Source organism: Taudactylus pleione, unplaced genomic scaffold (genome assembly GCF_031769625.1).
Source record: "Taudactylus pleione unplaced genomic scaffold, aTauple2 ptg000512l, whole genome shotgun sequence".
Lineage (NCBI taxonomy): Eukaryota > Metazoa > Chordata > Amphibia > Anura > Myobatrachidae > Taudactylus > Taudactylus pleione.
The window spans coordinates 3,761,181-3,782,500 of NW_028284914.1; the positions used below are offsets into that span (position 1 = coordinate 3,761,181).

General features: G+C 46.6%; 1 protein-coding gene across 5 annotated transcripts in view; it reads right to left on the reverse strand.

The window, feature by feature from the left end:
• The window catches only part of FGD5 (FYVE, RhoGEF and PH domain containing 5), a 210,243-nt gene that overhangs the window by 135,657 nt on the left and 53,266 nt on the right, over positions 1–21,320 (reverse strand). For all 5 annotated transcript variants that reach the window (XM_088450251.1, XM_088450249.1, XM_088450248.1 and 2 more), the window contains exon 2: positions 12,927–15,798. In XM_088450251.1, coding sequence (XP_088306377.1) covers positions 12,927–15,688 — 2,762 coding nt within the window. In that variant the 5' untranslated portion in view covers positions 15,689–15,798. The remainder of the gene's footprint in view (positions 1–12,926; positions 15,799–21,320) is intronic.

Genomic DNA, 21,320 nt, shown 5'->3' on the forward strand with positions numbered 1-21,320 from the left:
CTATGCTAAACCCCGGCGGTTTGGTGGCGGTTACAATTCCATTCTAAACCCCGGGGGTCTGGTGGCGGTTACAATTCCATTCGAAACACCGGGGGTTTGGTGGCGGTTTCTATTCTATTCTAAACCCCGGGGGTCTGGTGACGGTTTTGCAGCAGTTTCTAAATGACAGCCCCGTTCTATTCTATTCTAAAATGTGTTTTGACTGTGGGTTTGGTGGCGGTTTTGCTATACGCAGATTTACTAAGGCCAAAACCGCTGCAAAACTGTCATTTAGAAACTGCTGCAAAACCGTCACCAGACCCCCGGGGTTTAGAAAAGAATAGAAACCGCCACCAAACCGCCGGGGCTTAGAATAGAATAGAAACTGCCGTCAAACCGCCGCTTAGTAAATTTTGCCCATTATCTCCTAATTCATGGACGGTGCTCAAGTCTCCACAATGTGTGTTCAGCTGTGCGCAACATCATGTGATCCATATGATGTACCGGCAGTCACAATGGGCCCGATTCTGAGCCGGTCGCCATTTGCGGTCGTTCGTTCCAAAAAAAGGGGTGGCTATTCAAATGAACCGTTCGCTCTTTGCGGTCTGTTCACGCCTCTAGGTCTGAACGAGCGAACAAAACTTGAGGTCGTTTTTTGGATAACTACGCCCCCTGGCCGCTCGCATCCTACGTCATGTCCGCTATTTATTAGATTAATCGAGTACATCGACCAGCGTATGAACTGCTCGCTATTCTTGTGGGTGCTTTTTCCTACCACAAATTTGCGAGCAGTTCTGACTATAAAATAACCCAGTGACGTGGTCAGTGACGCTGCTGTATTAATTATGCACACCCATAAAACGCCCGTTTTGACCTTTAAGCACGCCTGTGTTCTGATCTCCACTCCCCGTTTTCAAGCACCTTCCCCTGTTACCACCCACATACGCCTCCTCCTGTCACTCAAAATAGCAGTCATTCGCTATTTAGCGAACAAACGATTTTCGCCCGCACTGACAGGTTTGCGCATGCGTATTACGATCCGTACGCATGCGCAGTTGGGCAAACATCGCTCGGAACGAACGAGCGGCCGCTTACGAGCGGCTCTGAATCATGCCCAATGTCAACAAACACAATGGGCAGGATGCATGACCATCGCATTCGGAATGCCATGCATCCCATCGCTCGCATGCTGGCATTGGTAACGCTGGTGTGCATGATGAACACCGCAAAGGGCCGCTCTCTTGGTAAGAGTGGCCCTTTGCGATGGATGGACTTCCGAATCTATGTGTCCTGCGGGGGTTGCTGGGAGGGATCGTATTGGATCTCTCTCACAGCACTCTCCTGATAGAAGTTCATAGGCTTCTATAGGGTAACGCCATCTGAGGCTCGGTGCATATGAGAAATGCGGTCAAATCCATATTTTCGGGTTTGACCGCATTTCTCACGTTGCTGAATCCCGCTGTAAGGGCGGGATGTACTAAAAGGGAAAATGCGCTAAACCAGCCGAAAATGCAGTTTCAGGGTTTTTACCTGCTCGCAACGAAAAATCATACTATAAATTGAATAGATCTGTCCGTGCCAGCCCTATACTGGTACAGACGCGGAGAGTGCTTTAATCCTACACTTCTGATAAAGGGGAAATAAGGAATAAATTAAATGGGGTGAAGGTAAAAATGCATCCTCTCCCTGCGTGTGATAATGGTTAAAAAACATGGGGGGGGGAACGAATAACTCTCTATGGGCGGAATATACTAAAGGGGAAAATGCGGTAAACAACGCATTTTCGGGGGTTCTACCGCATTCTCCATATGTATAAAGCACAAACTGAATGTACTTCGTCCCGATGGGTAACGCCATCTCTCAGTCACCGTCCAGGAATGCCCAGCGCATTTCTGAGACCGCGCATCTCAACTGCAGCTGCGCCTCTGCAGGGCCGAAACTAGGATATCTGTCACCCGGTGCAAGGCAGCAATTTTGCGCCCCCTCCCTTCCCGTACCTGGATTTTGTCCTTGCTCCTCCATAAGGCAGTGCACTACTCAGACGTCCCTGGTATAGTGACTTACATTACTCCACACACCATAATGCCCATTACACATTATGCCACACACTGTAATGCCTATTACCAAAGTGCCACTTACATATCTGCCCGACACCATTTTATATCCCACAGTAAGGCTTCTAACTACTTTAAAATTATCTGCTCGTTGTCAGGGGTTTTATGCTCATTACCATTTCCATACTCGTTGCCAGGGGTTACATGCTCGTTGCCATGGGGTTTCATGCTTATTGCCAGGGGGTTTCATGCTTATTGCCATGGGATTTATGCTCATTGCCAGGGGTTTCATGCTCGTTGCCATGGGATTTCAGGGGAGAAGATGCAGCTTTCAGCATCTTCTCCCAGCAGCGCCAGCGTTCCGGTGCTGGGAACACTGTGTGCACTGCGCTGGCCTAACAGACACTAGAGGTCCAGTAGGACCGCTAGCATCTGTCTCCTCCTAGGCGGTGGCCATTTTTGGATGGCCATTTTCAGCAGAGTCCATGCGGGCGGTAGTCCGCATTGAATCTGCTGAAAACGGCCATCCAAAAATGGCCACCGCCAAGGAAGAGACAGACACTAGAGGGCCGGTAAGGACCTCTAGCATTTGTCTCCTCTTTGGCGGCGGCCATTTTTGGATGGCTGTTTTCTGAATCTGCAGCCCGCAAGCCACTTCGAGTCAGCTTTTTTCACCCCCTGCAATCTGGCACCCGGTGCACGTGATCCTCAACCCCCCCCCCCTAGTTGCGGCCCTGGCCTCTGTGCGCACACTGAGGGACGTTGGCGCTGTGCAACTTTTTAGCTACTCAGACAGAGATCGACCGTTTGTGCAAATATCGGCACTGAGCGCGATTTAAAATCAGGCCCATTATCTTTAAATACCAAACACATCGTTATAACATAAGTTATCATGGACAAAAAGCCAGAATGTTCTGCGTATTTGTATTTACCGTAGATTAATGAGTGGAGTTTTCCAAAATTCCATTGTAAAATAAAGTGACTAATAAATTGCAATGGAACCCAAATTATCACTACAAGAGTGAATGAGAAGTGGACGCAGGGAAACTATTGGGCGAAAGTTTCCAATGTTTTCTCGCTGCCGATGCGTCCAGGCCTTACTGTGCATGCACCGCGATAGTTATGTGCAATTTCGATGGGCGTTTCTGGGTGGTAACTGAGTGGGAGGGGTGGCAGTCGCGTGCATGTCGCTGTCTTGCCGTCTTGCCAGTGTCTGACACTGGCTGCCATGGTTGTCTTGCCAGTGTCTGACACTGGCTGCCATGGTCAGTCAGACATTCTATGCCACAGGCAGGTGCATTGTCAGACAGACCAGGCGTTGGTGCACCGAAGGTGGGTCTTTGTACTCACATCGGTGGAAACTGAGCCACAGCCGGTGGACATCTCATTAGGATGCCTATCGGCCACGGCATTACCATAAAGCCGCAGCCTCAACTGCAACTGTGTCCGACCCTGAATCAGCCCCTTAGAGTAGTAACATTATTTTGTCGTTCAGATGTTGTTTCCGCAGTATAATTGCTAAGGAATAAATATTTCCTTGTGAATATAAACTGTTGCACTATTACGCCCCCTTTGCTGTATATAACAGCCCAGAAGGGAAGTTATAGCGCCCTGTCTCCGATATTCCTCTTTTCGCGAACCCTCGTCACAGATCTTCCAAATGGCGAGAGCGGTTATTTTGGAAAAGATCAAAACAAGCCGGAGATAGAACGGGCCGAGAGACACATGAAAAGACCTATTTTCATCTCTTATTTATGGCACTTAAAAAAAAAAAAACGTATTTACATCCGTAACGTCCAGAACAGGAAAACCACAGGATCTTTTCCCAGCCAAGATAAAATTATCTCGTCGCAAATAAGGAGGGATGGGAAATAATGTTCCACTTAAAGGGATTCCCTTGAGCTATGTGCTATATATTGGTATAGGTACTCCATTCATATTACTCCTATTCCTATATTGTCTGTGACAATGGTCCTTTCTGATTATAGAGAACATTATATACATTATTGAGTGCAAGGAAGCTCTGATTTTCACGTCTCCTTTCCCATATATAGGGGTAGATTTATCCAGGGGCGTTTCTAGAGAGGACGGGGTCCGTGTGCAGTCTCCGACACCGGCCCCCTCCTCTCTGTCCGGCGGCCGGCAGCGCACTGAGCTGTGCGCGGCCAGCGTCGGAGTTCTAGACTCTGGGCACTAGAGTGTGTGCAGAGTCTATAGTGTATGCACAAGTCACCTGGAAAATGGCAGCCGCGGCCATTTTCCCTGGACTGCGCATGCGCAAACGACGGGAAAATTGCATTTTCCAGTCGTTTTACAGTGCCGGACCCCCGCGTCGATGTGGGATTCCGAAGAGGTAAGTAATATTATGGGTGCAGGGTCTGCGGGGCCCCCGCACCCATTATAGATACGCCCCTGTATTTATCTATTAATATTTGGGGGATCCGGTTCCGCTGTAGAAGCAAAAGCAACTATGGGGGGGCTGTTTTTTGCCAAATTTACCAAGCTCCGGAATGCATCGCGGGAGATAACGCCATCTCCAGATGGCGATAGCCGTTGTCGCCTATTGGCCACACTTTGCAAACACAACCAGAGGTGGATCCGTCGTTTCAGTCCCCGACAGTCACATCTCACGCATGCGCAATCAGCAAACCGTGTATGTGCAAAATGGCTCCCAAAGGAGGATTGAAGCGATCACATAAGCGCTACTTTCACTTACACACCTCAGGGACAAGCTCCTTTTTGGAGCCCTTGTTATTAGTACATCAGGGTGAGCTATAATCCACGAATAGCGGAATGCATGACGCATCGTATTCGGGATGCGATGTACCTCGCCATTCATTCTGCAGGGTTAGAGTTCCTCGATAGGTAAAGATGTGTAAGGGGCGCATTGTTTTAGGGAGCTCGCTGCTTTGCAGGAAAACGTACACTGTTACACTCGCTAAAGGATGCGGTTTTGCTAACAACATTTTCGTGCCAGTGATCGAGGCTCGTTAAATGCTTTTATTGTGATGCATTTTGCAGCTTTCAGTTACCCTTCTGTGGTTACGTCTTATTTCTGGGTGCACTGTGACAAGAGACACAAGTACTAATGAAAGCCGTGATGGGCCAATGGCCGTCACTCTCCTGACAAATTTCAAACATATATGATGATACATCAAGTTGTATTTTAGGAGAAAAATGTAAACGTTGAATGATGTGTAGACGTAGTTGGGACGTTGAGGCGCCTTTCTGGTGGGCCGGGCTCTTTGCGACATTAGGCCCTATCTACAATCGCAACAAAATACCATGAATCGCGAGTCCGTGGGGAAGGGTAAGGACTAAAATTATACGAATCTCATCATCCTAGCCCCAACCCCTCCATATGGGAAATCGGTATGTAATACCGCCAGCCGCATGGCCGGCAGTTCGATCCCGGCAGCGTCAGGCCGACAAAGGAAGAAATCCGGGCAGCGGAGCCCGACAGTGCTGGAAATCCCGATCGTCCCCAGGTAAGTACTAACTAACCTAACCTACCCCCCTAACCCTCCCTTAGGGGTGCCTAACCCTATCCTCCCCCCCAAGTGCCTAAACCTAACCCCCCCTTCCCCGCTGCCTAAACCTAAGTCCCCCGGGGGGGGTGCCTAACCCTAACCTCCCCCAAGAGGTGCCTAACCCTCCCTCCCCCAGCCTAACCCTAACCTCCCGAGTGGGGGTACCTAACCCCCCCCTGCGGCTGTCCTCTCGCGGCGCCCGGCATCCCTTTGATTGGGATGCCGGGCGCCGGTCTCCCAGCGTTGGTAAAATGAGCGGTGTCTACAACTAGACGCCGGTCATTTCTCCCTCGCCGGGATATGACAGTCGGGAAGCCGGCTGTCGGTATAATGTCAGCCGGCTTCCCGATTGCATCCTCCATTTGGACCTAGAATTCCCAGTATTATCTGCCCATTTGCGGTATGCGGGAGACCCACCCACTCTTACCAGGGTGTGAGGGACTACCCAAAGGACTGCGCAACTTCTTAGCTAACTTAAGCGCATTCAAAGTAGAAAATAATTGACTATTCACGCTAAAAAAAAAAAACATTATTAGAGGCTGCCATTCCCGCAATGAAATGTAATGGTACAAAATCAAGGTGTTTTGGGCTACACAACGGGTACATGTCATAAATGAGGGCCAGAAAGATTTATTCGGTGGCGCAACTAGCAATCGTGCCCAGGTTTACACTTAATTAAGAGACAGCACAAACATTGGCGAAACGCAAGAAATAGCGATGGTGTAGAGAGCCAAACCGATGTATATAGACATCAAGAATTGTTATTGTTATTGATCCTTACAGCAGATTCCTTCATAATGGAGGAAGCGCGAGATAGTGGAGAGAAACACAATCACTGCGCAACGCCATTAAACAGCTATTAAATAAGAAGTTTAAACGAAGAGGAACAATTATAGTTTGAGCTGAATGACAGCCCTGGAGCTTTTGTTCCTCAGAATGGTTTTATTCCATAATCATTATTGGGGGACCACCTGTCTAAAATGACTTCTCTTCACTTAAATCGCTGAGTTTCGAAAAATAAAACTCAAATGTTCTCTTTTATTTTTAATGAGAAGGCAAAACGGGGACAGCGTTCGTCCTTCGGTGATTGGTGTATAGACCGGTTTTTAACCCCTCTGCTGCCAGGGTATGTAGTCGGGAAGCCGGCAGACTTAATCCCGACAGCCGGTTTCCCGACTGCTTAATCCCGGCGAGGGTTAAATGACAGGCATCTAAATCTAGACGCCTGTCAGTTTACTGACGTCGGGAGACCGTCGCCCGGCATCCAGATCGAAGTGATGCCAGGCGCCAAGCACGGACAGCCGCCGGGGGGGAGGGTTAGGTTTAGGGTTCCCGGGGGACTTAGGGTTAGGCCCCCCCTCGGGAGGATAGGGTTAGGGTAGGGGGAGGGAGGGTTTGGCACCCCCGTGGGGAGGTTAGGGTTAGGCACCCCCCCTGGGGGACTTAGGTTTAGGCACCCCCCCGAGAGGTTAGGGTTAAGCTATGGGGAGGGAGGGCTAGGGTTAGGCACCCCCGGGGGGGACTTAGGGTTACGGGGCGGAGAAGGTGGGGGTTAGGTTTAGGCGCTTAGAGGGGGGGGGGGGATTAGGGTTAGGCACTGGGGGGGAGAAAAAAAAAGAGATTTGCCCCCCAGCACACTGCAGCAAAAACAATACTTAAATCCTACATGATAATAGAGATTTAGAGGTATTAGTTACATACATTGAACATACAAATATATGAAATGTATGTAACTAATACCTCTAAATCTCTATTATCATGTTTTTGCTGCAGTGTGCTGGGGGGCAAATCTCTTTTTTCTGTGTTCAGTGTAAACCCCGCCCTTTACAAGCACCTGTGCTTTGCAATTAGCTGATTTGAGCAACTACCATATTTTTTGTGCAGTTTGGTTAGGCACTGGGGGGCAGGTTAGGGTTAGGCACCCCTAAGGGAGGGTTAGGGGGACGATCAGGATTTTCATCCTTGTCGGGCTGCCGCTGTCGGGATTTGAACCGCCGGCCAGGGGCCCGGCAGTAAATCATACTGATTCCGCTACCAGAGTAGAGGGGAAGGTTAGGTGTAGAAATGTGATGCTGTTCGGGAGAGACGCGCTAAATCTGTCCGTCTTCTCCCTATTAAATAAGCCCCATAGCCGGTATGGCCATGATCGGATATTGCCAAATATTTTTTTTACATGAGTCTGGAGGTGGAAGCCCAAGTGCACGTGCAGGATGGTAAGCCGGCTCACGCATGTGCTGTTAGACAGCCGACTGAGTCGGCCATTGACTCCAGGGACGCAAGCTATTTTAAATAATTTTCTATCACTGCTGTGAGCGGCGCTGGCGAAAGAAAATTTTCATTTAAGTGGCGTCTTGATAAACCGACCACTCAGAAACCACATCTTCACCACATTGCGAATCCGCAACAAATGGAGAGGTCCTATCGCCATCAAAGCTGAATCAGGGGCTAATCAATCAAAATCTTCATCTAATTAACCACTTTCCTGACACCATGCCAGCCTGTGCGTTACCTGACATGGTCGCAAACAATGCGACCAGTGAGAAACGCACACTGGGCGGCCGCCGAAGATGATCTTCAAGCAGCCGTCAATGACAGCGGGATAGGGCCGGCTCCAGGGATCGGAGCACCCTGTGCCGGCCCTTAACGAGGCGCCCTTTCATTGCGTCTGAAATTGGGGCATGGCCTAATTACCATAGGCCACGCCCCCTACGTGACATTATTTGGAGGCTTGCCCGCATGGCACGCCTCCAAATAACGTCAGGCTGGGGGTAAAGCTGGGGGTAAAGCCCTTTTCCATCAGTGAACGGATGCCGCGCGCACGCGCGCTGCATCCAATCACACTCCGGGGGTCCTGTACAGCTGCGGTGGTGGGGGTCCCTAACCTCCCGATATGACCACCCGCGGGCCACTTCGGCCCACAGCTGGAACAGCAGGACAGTGCTGAAATCGGGACAGTGGGGGAGGGGTGCACCCTCTACGGGTGGCGCCCCTGTGCGACCGAACTGGTCGAACACCCCTAGAGCCAGCCCTGCAGAGGGACCTCTCAGTCCCATCCAGCTGATCACTACTGATCGGGCAGCATGGCAGGACCCCCTACCCGGCGGCTACAGGGAGGAACAGTCACCGAGGAAATGTACATAAAGCAGCCCTCAGCCCCTTCTAGTGTATACTCCTGAGCAGCCGCTGTGGAAATGCAAATTCGCTCTGTCGCAATGGTCCGATCATCGATAGTCTGATATATCGATATATCGATGACCGATATGTTAAAAATCAATATTAATGTGTTTAAAAACAAATTACTAAAATTGTGGGTATCCGGTAAAGATCTACATTAAAAAGGTAGACAATGTCTAGATAGACACCAGATGTTAAGACAGTCAATAGGTCTACAGGGACAAAAGGTCAACAGGAACAAAACGTTTGTGACACTAAAGGTCGACATGTAAAAAGGTCGACATGTACTAATGGTTGACAGGGACAAAAGGTCGTTGTGCAAATGGTCACAATGAAAATGGTCGAAAACATTTTTTTTTTTAAATAAATACATTTAGGGTTAGGCACTTACCGGAGGGTTAGGTTTAGGAGCTTACCCCTACGGTTAGGGTTAGACACTCACCCCAACGGTTAGGAACCAGGAGAGATGGTTAGGCACTAGAAGGGAAGGTTAGGGTCAAGCACCTACCCCGACTGTTAGGCACCAGGAGGGATGGTTAGAGTTAGGCACCAAGGGGAGGGTTAGGGTGAAGATTAGGGTTAGAAAACAAAAAAAACAGATGTGTTGACCACATCCATGTCGACCATATGCAGGTCGACCTTGTGATCCTGTCGACCATTTGTGCCTTTCGACCTTCTTACATGTCGACCTTTAGTGTGTCAACATTTTGTCCCTGTCCTGTCGACCTTTTGTCCCTGTTGACCTATTGCCTGTCTAACATCTGGACATTGTCTACCTTTTTACTGTAGATCTTTCAATCCACAACCAAACTGTATTGTATAAATTATAAATAGATGTTCTTGACCTAATTGAATCAGAAAAAAACCGACAGTTTATGAGTGGTTTTTGCTAAGAATACTAGTCAGGCAAGTGGTTAATTCTGCTATAGTCAAATATGGATATTTGTAAGATGGTTTTCCTGAGGGGAACCACTTTGCTGTACATACATCATCTTGGGAGCAATACTCTGCAAGTCTAATTTGACTCAAACACTTGCTCCTCCTCCTCAATGACATAATTCGCCATTATCCAATCAGAGTTACACTAAGATAATTCATTTATTATTGCACCACAGCAGAACACCTAACAGTGCAAACTGACATTCCAGGATGCATCCAGGCAGCAGACAATGGGTAACGCTGTATGTGATATTACCCAGTCACTGTGTGTAGATGCAGCCTGGGAACCCTATGGGAAAATTATAGCCGGCTTAGTCAGCAGATAAAGCTCCTGGTGCCGCAGTACAGCCCATCAGACACAGCAATTATGTTGTTTCAGAAGTAATCACTAGCTGAGTAACACAAGACAAAAGGCAACTAACACCCCCGGTGCCTGCTAATTGCCGCAAGACATCGCACCCGCATCACAGAAACTCAAGAAGCTATTATATCCGATAGCTGGACTCTCCTACTTGTAAATTGCGGTGTAAATGATGTGATATATCCGCGCAGCCCAAAGGAATCATGTTTAAACCAGAACATTTGGCAGAATAGTTTTTTTGTATATTATATGCCTTTTACATCAGAGCTCAAACCCGGGTCATTGCCACATGGTGCCACATCTAAAACGAAAACATTTAGCTCAGGCAGGACGGCCCTACTGCCACATCTAATGAGAATAGAGACACACTATCCCTGGTTAGGTGCTAATTATGGACTGTAAAGCTGCATACACACACAACGATTTAGTTAATGAACGATTTTAGTAAGCGATTTTCTCCCTTGAAAAAATGAACTAAAATCGTTTACTAAAGTTGTTCATTTACTATGTTCAGTTAAATGTAATGAACGATTTTTTAGAACTACAAACGATTTTTGCATATTACCTTACTGAAAATCGTTGAGTTGACAAGTCTGACTGAACTACAAACTACAAACGTGAACGCGCATGAACAATAATCGTTCATCGTTTCACTCAGAAAGTGAACGATTTTTTAAAACGATTATCGTTAAACGATATCGTTTAATGATAATCGCTCAAAAAATCGTTGTGTGTGTATGCACCTTAACAGTAACACCACCAAATTGTTGGGATGAGGCGATGAACCAAGGGTGAAAACGACGGATTGGGGGTACACACTATACGATGGTCGGGCAGATTGGTCGAAAGTACCAAATATGCTTTATATATCATACATACTTGCCTACTCTCCCGATTTGGTCGGGAGCCTCCCGAAAATCGGGTGCCGCTCCCGACCTCCCGGGATGGCAGGCAAGTCTCCCGGCTGCTGCCGACCCCTCCTGTCCCACCGCAAGTCTCCCGGCAGCTAAGGGGGCGGTGACGCGATTCGCGTCATTTTGGCACCGCCCCCCGCTTCACACTGCCTGTAATATCGGCAGTGTGTAGCGGGGGCGTGGCGAAAATGACGAGCTCGCGTGGCTCCGCCCCCACCCGAAAAAACTTCTCATCTTGTCGACCCCGCCCCCTTCTGTTGGCCCCGCCCCCCAGTAATGCCGATCTGGCTGCTCCCTCCCGGAAGGGGCAGCCAGATAGTCGGCATGTATGATATCATATAGTGTGTCATGTATCCAGCTTAACTCTGAATCAGGCCCAATGTGTGCCAGTCTGGGGTGCTGACACTCCAATAACCAGTAGAAAATCTTCACACTTCCCCAAATATTATATCAAATGTGAATAAAATAATCCAAACACTACTATTATGCAAAAAAAAAAAATACTGACATACCATATATAGGCCTAGTAAAATATAAACCCTTTTTTTATTGTCATACCTAGTATACCTAGAAAACCACGTATGTACATGACATAATAGCCAAACTCTTAAAGTAATAATAAAATACTGAAACCAACTTATAACTGAAGAGAGACAACTTCTGAAGACGATAAACTTTTATAATACTCTATCCTACACCTTCAAATGCGTCATATCGGTCAAACAGTGTGGCCCTTACTTAATAGCCCGCGATTTGCTGGAAGAGGCGAGATTCCAGCGATTTAACTCAAATCAGATTTTGTCTTTTTAATTATTGTAGCTTAAAAATCTATGAGCTACTTTACCAGTATAGCGCACGTTACTGCAACTCGCTGGCTGTTGCATGAGGGCCTATGTACTAAGCCTTGGGGGCCTATTCATCATCACTTACTTTTTACAAAAGCAGGTGAAAATGAACATTTTCACAAACTTTTGTAAAAAGTAAGTGTCAGGGCCATTCAACAAGCCGGACGCGGGGGGAGGAGGTGAAATACAGCGGCAGCGGGGTATAGAGAGTGAGGGAGGGAGAGCTATGCATCAGTGAGGAAATCCTTATGGATACCTCAGCTACATGTGGAAAACTATCACTTTTCCAAAAAGCTGACTCCACAAAAAGAGCAGCTGTTTGGAAGTGATACTTTTGTTAGGGAGGCATGATGAATGAGGCATGATGAATGCTTTCAAACCATTTTTTAAACTCATAGCGAGTTTAAAACATAATTATCACTAGTGATAATTATGTCGTGATGAATAGGCCCCTTGGAGAGAGATAAAGTGGGTGGAAGGGATGTAGTTATTATCCCAGCTATCGGGATGCTGGCGGCCAGAATGCCGGCACCGGATTCCCAACACCAGTCAGAATCCCGGCACCGGCAACCCAACGGTAAGTAGTGGGGTTAGTAGGAGGGTTAGGCACTAGAGTGGGGTTAGGGAGCAGGAGGGAGGGTCCGGTTTAAGAGTCGGGTTACTATACTTACCGACAGGTGTCGGTATACTAACCCTGTTGGAAACCCAGCGCCGGGATTCTGACCACTGGGATTCCGAGCAACTGCATCTTGTACTCAACCCGAATGGAGATAAAGTACCAACCAGTCAGCTCCTGTCATTTTCAAACAGCCTGTAAAGTGACAATTAGGAGCTGATTGGTTTTTACTTTATCTCCATCCACTGTAACTCTCTCCATGGAGCCATGTAAACAGAGAGCCAATTAATTATCACGATTCAAAGACAACTGGAACAAGTAACATTTGGTCAGAGTACATTTGGCACTGCAAGCTACTGCCACAAATAATGCGTGTTCCCCTGTTTTCTCTGCATTCCAATAGTCAATAAAGTCACCAGCAGATTTTACGCAGATAGTCTTACACTCAGCAACATGTAAACCAGCAAGAGAATAGCTTACAACTAGTTAAATCTTACAGAACATAATACAGTACCTTTCGGCCTCTTGCTCAGATGTCTGTTGTTTGATTTCAAATGTATTGAAGCTGCTCATGTCCACATATCCATCATTTTCATTGGCAGAAGATAGCGCTCTGCTGGGATCTTCAAAAAATTCAGTGAATGTCCCAGCTCTGGCCGGCCTCCTTGGGGGAATTTGTACATTTTCATAATCGGAACTCATTGCTGGGATATTCTCATAGTCAGATGTGTCAGCATTGGGAAAAGAAATTGACCTGGGTTTGGTTAAAGGCAAAGGCATGAATGGCGGTCTGGAGCGATCCTCGAATGACTCAACCCTCGCAACACTCCTGCTAAAAGCTTTAGACGTTCCCTTCCTCTTCATGTCCTTGTAGAAGAGCATGGCAGTAGGAGAATCGGGATGACAATGCATCCCAGAGCGACTGTGTAGCTGAGGAGATGGATCAAGGCTTCTCCTGTCCCCGTCCATTAGCCGGAACGGGCCATGGTAGCTTGACTCCGAAGATGACCTGGAAGAGGACACGTTGACATCAACATGGACCTTGTTTTCTGTCTTCTTCCTAAACTTTAAGGTGAGGAACTTCTTGAATGAGGACTTCTTCTTTTTGAAGGATTTATCAGAAGAATCATTCTCAATCAGGAGTGAAGGGGAGCTTTTGGTTATTGGCTTTTTTGTAATGCTGGCAAGCTCAAATGGTGGAGGTATATCCACCAAGGAGGTAGGTGTGGACATTCCGCTGTGTGTATGGTAGTTTCTCTGTGAAAAGCTACCAGAGGAACTAATGATATATGGAGAGAAGCTGACATCAGACTCAATATACATTGAGGCTGCATTTTCCCTGCCTTCTACAGAGTAAGATCTAGGATACATGATAAAACGATTTGGCTTCCTGGGTAGAGCCCGTAGAAAATCTGCATGTTTAGATTCCAGCTTTTCACACTTGTTATTCATTATCGATTCATTACTTAAAGGCTGGGAGTCCATCTCGGCTCCCGTTTCTTCAGGCACAGTCTCTGGAACGTTGCCTGGTATTTTTCCTGAGTAGGATCTTGTTCTTGTGACAATGTTTTTTCTATCAATGGAAAGTAAATGGTTGTCTCCTTCATTACTGAATTCCTCCATTGTGCAATGAGGGTCGGTGGCTTCTTCTGCGTTGTTTTTGTTAGCTGAGCCTTCCATAATAACCAGATTCCTGTTTCTGGACTTTGCACTGTCCTCTAGTACATAAGGGTTGCTCTCATCTTCCTCTGGCTCTACAATTATCTCAGTCACTGCTATGTTTTCTGCTGTGTCTGTTGTTGGCTCCTTGACCTCTGTTTCCTCATCTTCAGGAGTCACCTCTGTTGTGTCAGCTTCATCCTCTGAAAATATTTCACCCTGAGTGACTACTGCTGGACCATCGTCCCTTAAGCTACTTCCTTCTCCAATTGCAGCTGTGGCAATGGCCTCAGAAGGTTGTAATGTGTCATCTTCTTTTGTTTCTTTGTTCACATGTCCTTTCTCAGGAAAATCATCTATATCATCTCTCTGTTCATTCTCAGACTCTATTAATGGCTCCAAAAAGAGGTTCTTTTGAGGTCTGTTTCCAACATCCAATAGCTCTTCTGAGAACTCATTCACATCATCATTAAACTCACTTTCAAAAGGAATAATTTGGCAGCTATCATCTATATTGTCACCTCCTGCTCCTCCCGACTCTTCAGTGGTCCCTCCAATCTCAAGGTCATCCTTTGATGGTTCCTCTATTACCTCATCTGTTTCATTGACCATGGCATCGGCTTTATCTTCTTGTCCATTTTCTTCTTCTATAATAGGATCTGTTACGACCTTGACTAATTCCTCAATAAGGTCATGAGATTCATCACCCTTAACACTGGGGTCCTCTGTGCTTTCAACCTCATGATCTAGAACTTCTGCAGCAACGGCATGTTCAGACCCTTCACATTGGTCAGTTTCAGCGACTAGGGGTTCCTCTGTGGTATCAGTAAATAAAAGTTCATGGTCAGATGTTAAAGCACAACTGTCAACATCATCAGGGTTTTGTAATGAACAATCATTGCAAAGACTCTCATCCAAAGAGATCTCTTGATTTGAATCTTCTTCATTTGTAGTTTCATAGTTAACTGGTGGACAATCCATACTAATATCTGTCAAAATAACCTCCCCAAGCCCCCTATTTTTAAAATCTCTATCCCCTTCCTCAGGCTCTGTGTTACATTCACTGCTGTCCATGGGCAAAAAGTCATCCATGTCTCCAAGGTCATTTTTGAATTGCATAGAGCCAGAATGAGGAACCAGGCTATCTGCCTCAGCAGTAGATGAAGATCTTAAGCTGAGGGCATCTGTGTTATCACTGTCCTCGACCTCTGTGGAGTCTCCAGATTCAACATCTCTTAATGGCGCGCTATCTGGATGTCCACTATCTTCCTCCCCAGCCTGAGAAGGGCTGAAACTTGTGTCATCGATGATGTCCCCTTCTGCCGACATTGCATTCCAAGTGTCTGTGGTACCCTCAGAACATGAGCTTTTTTCACATTCAAAGTCGGTGCTTTCTTCATCTGTGAGCTGCCCCTCAGGAACCGCCATGTAGTCCTCGTAAGTCATGTCTATTGACTCTGGTCTATAATGATCAGCATCATAGATTTCCACGGGACAATCTACTCCTCCATTTGAACATTTGTTCAAGGAATTATTCTCATCCTCTATACACCTCCTCTCTGTAGCTGGGGATAACACTGGCTTGGGGGCGATGGGAGGTTTGGGGCCCCTGGACATAGATTTTGCTTGATGGACGAGGCCGACTCTTTTTAGTAGTGGAGACGAATACTTTGGACTGAACGGGTCGACACCTTGTGGCTTTGGTGCAAGAGCAGGTTTGGTGAATTCTGAAAAAATGTAATAAATATATTATAAAGGAATCCAACACAGTTATAAACAATTGACAAAAAGTTATAATAAAGCTTAAAATGTACATACAGTATGTTGGGTTATAAACGGGATAACATAACTTAACACTTCGTGTAAGTTAGGATATTAAAAGCCACACACTAATTCAGTACTCACAGTAATTCAGTACTGTGAGTACTGAATTATAAAATGTATAAGGAAATCTGAAGCAAAGTAATATACTACTGACGTGTGTGGAACTACAAGCCCCAGCACTGATTCTAAGGTATGACATTACATAGGACATATTCGCTGTTTTGGCTTACTCTGCCTAAACCGTTAAAGATATATTAGAACGACGGACTTTATCATACACCACGTAGAGATTAATACATAATATCCAGTTTCACCAGAAAAACTGACGAAAACCCTTTTTACTCATAAAAATTTAAGTTGCTCCCTATTTTTTTTACAGTTTAAATTTAATTTATTTGAAAAACGATTTTTTTATTTCAAACGAATCCAATTCCCGATAAGAGTCTGCTTTGGCATGACAATAGATATACTTGCCTACCCTCCCGATTTGGTCGGGAGCCTCCCGAAAATCGGGTGCCGCTCCCGACCTCCCGGGAAGGCAGGCAATCCTCCCGGCCCCCGGCGATGTGCCCACACCCCCCCGCGCCTTTAGGTACAAACCCCGGCAGCAGGGGGGGCCGGTGACTCGATTTGCGCTGAATCGCGTCATCGTGGCTCCGCCCCCACTGCACAATGCCATTAATCACGGCATTGTGAAGAGGGGGCAGAGCCACGATGACGCAATCGCGCTGTCACGCCCCATGCTCCGCCCCCAATGCTGCGTCATGTGCCTGGCCCCGCCCCCTTTGGCTGCATCACGTCCCCAGCCCTGTAAGCCCGACAGCTCCCTCCCGGAAGGAAGGAGCCAAATGTCAGCAAGCATGAGATATAAGGACAGGGACAGGCACTTAACGTGGCTGGAGTTGACCTAGGTGGAGACTGTTTTTCTGTTGCACAACTTTACGTGGCCCTTATGCGTGTCTCACATCAAAACAAAATCTTTTTGTTTTGATGTCAGGAGGAAACACAGCTCGTCCACAAGGCAATCTTATAAGACCTCTGTTAAAATAAGAATATCGCCGTGAATTCAAAATTGCTCCCGTGCAACGCCACTAGTTAGGATATAATTCACAGAAATTAATGCATGTAATACATCTGTCGTTTTAAATTAATTAAAATTATCTTTTTTGTTGTTTATTTTGGGGGTTTTCTTTTTTACAGTTCATTTATTCAAAATCCTTTCACAGAAAAGTTTAAATGCCCCGAATGAATCTTGGGGTTAGTCTCCGGGGAAATGTTTCCTTCCTGTTCCCTTTGGACATCTGATCTTGTTTCCTAGTAAACACTATGGAGCTTTCAGTCTGATTGTTAGCAGGAAGTTATGTAGAATAAGAAATAATTAGTCACTGAGGTCACTTCCTCCACATAACAACATTTTGTAACACTGGTGGCAGACGGACAGAGCTCGTCTTGCATAAAAACTCCATGATAGTATGGGATTCATTAATTATAATAAAAATTACAACTAGGTGACGTCAGTAAAAGGAACCTTTATAGATGAGCTTTAATGACGTATTGTGAAAAGGGTCGTAATATATCAGGAAAGGAAATTGGAAAATAGTTCAATTATGGATACTGGGAAGGTACGGAAAATACTGGGATGTATCGCCTGACTTACTGGGATTTATCCAGGCCTCACTTACTGGGATATATCCAGGTCTCACTTACTGGGATGTATCCAGGTCTCACTTACTGGGATGTATCCAGGTCTCACTTACTGGGATGTATCCAGGTCTCACTTACTGGGATGTATCCAGGTCTTACTTACTGGGATGTATCCAGGTCTTACTTACTGGGATGTATCCAGCCCTGACTTACTGGGATGTATCCAGGTCTCACTTACTGGGATGTATCCAGGTCTCACTTACTGGGATGTATCCAGGCCTCACTTACTGGGATGTATACAGGCCTCACTTACTGGGATGTATCCAGGTCTCACTTACTGGGATGTATCCAGGCCTCACTTACTGGGATGTATCCAGGCCTCACTTACTGGGATGTATCCAGGCCTCACTTACTGGGATGTATCCAGGCCTCACTTACTGGGATGTATCCAGGCCTCACTTACTGGGATGTATCCAGGCCTCACTGGGATGTATCCAGGCCTCACTTACTGGGATGTATCCAGGCCTCACTTACTGGGATGTATCCAGGCCTGACTTACTGGGATGTATCCAGGCCTGACTTACTGGGATGTATCCAGGCCTGACTTACTGGGATGTATCCAGGTCTCACTTACTGGGATGTATCCAGGTCTCACTTACTGGGATGTATCCAGCCCTGACTTACTGGGATGTATCCAGGCCTGACTTACTGGGATGTATCCAGGTCTGACTTACTGGGATGTATCCAGGCCTGACTTACTGGGATGTATCCAGGCCTCACTTACTGGGATGTATCCAGGTCTCACTTACTGGGATGTATCCAGGCCTGACTTACTGGGATGTATCCAGGCCTGACATACTGGGATGTATCCAGGCCTCACTTACTGGGATGTATCCAGGCCTCACTTACTACTCTGGATAATCATAGACTGTGCCTCAAAAGTCTAAAATGATCTCTCAGAAAACAACAGGAGTCTCTCAGCATTATAATAACGAAACACCCTTATTAATATGGATGATAGGGACTGCAAATCAATGATGGCCCTAAAAGATAATTAAGGTAAAAAAAGAAAAAGCTTTATAAGAAAAACTAGAACTGCCCTGGTAAAACATGCATTACTATTATTGTAATGGAAGGCGAAAGCTGTTTAAGTTTGAGAATAAATAAGAAGACTGGTTTTTTTTATTAAGGTTAGTTATCACAGCCTTGTTGGTCAGGTGGTTGTTTAGGCCAATGGGCATTTTGGTAGGTGTGGCTGGAGTTTTAAGATTTATAGGAGGGTTGTGCTTAGGTTCAGCCTCTTTTACAGGATTTCTGAAACCCACCATCCCACCCTTATATTTTTGTTGTGCACTAAGGGCCTGATTCAGAGCCACTCGCAATTAGCGCTCGCTCGTTCAGTAAAAGGGGGTGGCTATTCAAATGAACCGTACGCTCCTTGCGGTCTGTTGACGCCTCCATGTCTGAACGAGCGAGCAAAACATACGCTCGTTTATTTGTTAAAAACGCCCCCTGGCCGCTCGCATCATACATCATGTCCGCTATTTATTAGATTAATCGAGTACATCGAACAGCGTATGAACTGCTCGCTAGTCTTGTGGTTGGTTTTTCCTACCGCAATCTTGCGAGCAGTTTTGGCTAAAAGACACCCAACTTACGTGGTTGATGACGCTGCTGTTTTAATTATGCACACCCATAAAACGCCCGCTTTGATCTCTAAGCACGCCTGCGTACGGATCTCCACTCCCCGTTTTCAAGCACCTTCCCCTGTTACTACCCACATACACCTCATTCTGTCACTCAAAATAGCAGGCAGCGGAAGCGTTTCAGATTGGCCCAGGGGGGGAAGCGTGACCCTAACACCCAGAGTGCGTCTGGAGGAGGGACGTTTTAGTCGTCCCCCAAGTCATTCGCTATACGAAAGCTAGAACTGAGTTGCAGCGACTCTTGGCCACCTCTGGTTATGTTAAATAATTAATTAATTAATTAACTCATTATTAATAAAAAGCTATGACCTTTTAGCCAAGCTGTTTTGTGTCCGTGTGGTTATTTATTTAGTTTACGTTAAGCTAAGTTACGAAGGTTGTTTCAAGGTTAAGAGGCAATAAACCAATGGATCTCTTATTACTGTTTCCTTATGTACTAACTTCTAATAAAGCTCTAAACTATCACAGGCGACAACCTAACACCTACAGATGAAGAAAATTCAATGCTATATAACAATATATATGTTATATGGGGATGTAGGTATTAGACCGCCGGACGAGATGCCAGTGGTCTAAATGCCGACGGTTCAAGCCTGACACGGGACTTAAGATAGGCGTCGAAATACTGACGCTTATCTTAATCCCGACGCCGGAATCCTGATAAGATGCCATCCCGAAGAGGTAAGTCCGGGGCATTTTAGGAGTCAGCTGCTTCAGGGGGGGGGGGGGTGTTAGGTTTAGGCACCCCCGGGGGAGGGTTAGGGTTAGACTAGGGACAGGAGGGTTAGGATTAGGCGCCACTGGGGGGAGATTTAGGTTAGGCACGCCCCCCGGGTCCACTGATCGCTATACTCGGCTCCCTGTCTGAACTGCAGAACGGAAAACTCTACTTTCGAGTACATTTACCGGCTCCAGCTATTCACCGGCTGTCATCTTCATCACAGCCGCCCCGACAGAGGACCAGCGCGGCTGCACTGAACCACCCACCAACCTCTGTATACACTGAATCCGGACAGAGAACTGGCGTGTCAATCGGAATCTCTCACCTATCTGAGGTACCGTGGGGGGACGTTTCCAGACGGCCGGCAGGTCCACGAGTCGGTCTCGGGAGACTGTGTGGGAGACTCCAGCTTATGCTTGTTTGGAAACTTGCATCCCAATCACACGGTACATCGCCTTACATGTATTTATATGGAGGATTGCTATGATCTTTAACTTTTTGGGATAATTTTCCTATGGTGGATTGTTATGATTTTTTTGTTTGAAAAATAAAATTGTTGTATAGTATTTCACTAAGTGGAGCTTTTTTGCTTTTCTCTGCTGTATACCTCTTACATTCATTGGAGTGATTTGGGTGTGACGTCCCTAAATAAGATTCGAGAGAATTAAGCAAGAATAACTTCCTACTTGGATCCCTGGAAATGAAACTCTTATAGATGGAACAATGGCCCCCATTTACTAACGAGTTTTATCACCAAAACGAGTGATAAATGTCACTGTGTATGATAAATGGTGCTCCAGCCAATCAGCTCCCAACTGTCATTTTTCTAACAGTTGACAGTTGGGAGCTGATTGGCTGGAGCACCATTTATCATACACCGTGACATTTATCACTCGTTTTGGTGATAAAACTCGTTAGTAAATGGGGTCCAATATATGAAGTGACTTTGGTACAAATACCCATATCCTGACTTTTTTTATCCTGACCCATAAATGACTTTACCTATTTGTTATAATTTTTCCTTATCGACGTCGGCATGCATCCGAAGCGTATACGTTTAGGATGCCGGCGTCCGCAATACCGACCGCCGGGTTCCCGACTCCTCAATTCAGGCTAGGGTTAAATGACAGGCGTCTAAAATCTAGACGCCTGTCATTACCCCTATGCCGGTAGACCGGCACCCGGCATCCCGATCGAAGGGATGCCGGGCGCCGTGAGCGGACAGCCGCAGGGGGGGGAGTTAGGTTTAGGTCTCCCAGGGGGGACTTAGGGATAGGCACCCCCCCGGGAGGGTTAGGGTTAGGCAAGGGGAAGGGGGGGTTAGGGTTAGGCACCCCCCCCCGGGAGGGTTAGG